A 269-nucleotide genomic window follows, 5' to 3' on the forward strand; every position below is an offset into this window, starting at 1 on the left:
CTGCCATGGCCACCCACCTCACCTTGCCTCTTCGTGCAGAAAGTCCTCACAGCCCTGGACCAGACCTGGCATCCCGAGCACTTCTTCTGTGCCCACTGCGGGAAAGCATTCGGAGATGACGGTACGGGTATGGGAGTAGGGGTCCTGCCCACATTGCCCCCACCCCAGGTATCCCCCCGACAGCCCAGCCCTTGCACCCATTGCCCCATCCAACACCTCTCACCATGGTCTTCCCCTTTGCCTCCTATTGTGTGCACCCCTCCCTGCCT

General features: G+C 61.7%; 1 protein-coding gene across 1 annotated transcript in view; it reads left to right on the forward strand.

Moving 5' to 3' along the window:
• Window positions 1-269, forward strand: part of LOC104277774 (leupaxin-like) — a 2,763-nt gene that overhangs the window by 2,122 nt on the left and 372 nt on the right. The window contains 1 exon segment of the mRNA XM_009874522.1: window positions 40-121. Coding sequence (XP_009872824.1) covers window positions 40-121 — 82 coding nt within the window.

Source organism: Apaloderma vittatum, unplaced genomic scaffold, assembly GCF_000703405.1.
Source record: "Apaloderma vittatum isolate BGI_N311 unplaced genomic scaffold, ASM70340v1 scaffold33308, whole genome shotgun sequence".
In the NCBI taxonomy this organism is placed as follows: domain Eukaryota; kingdom Metazoa; phylum Chordata; class Aves; order Trogoniformes; family Trogonidae; genus Apaloderma; species Apaloderma vittatum.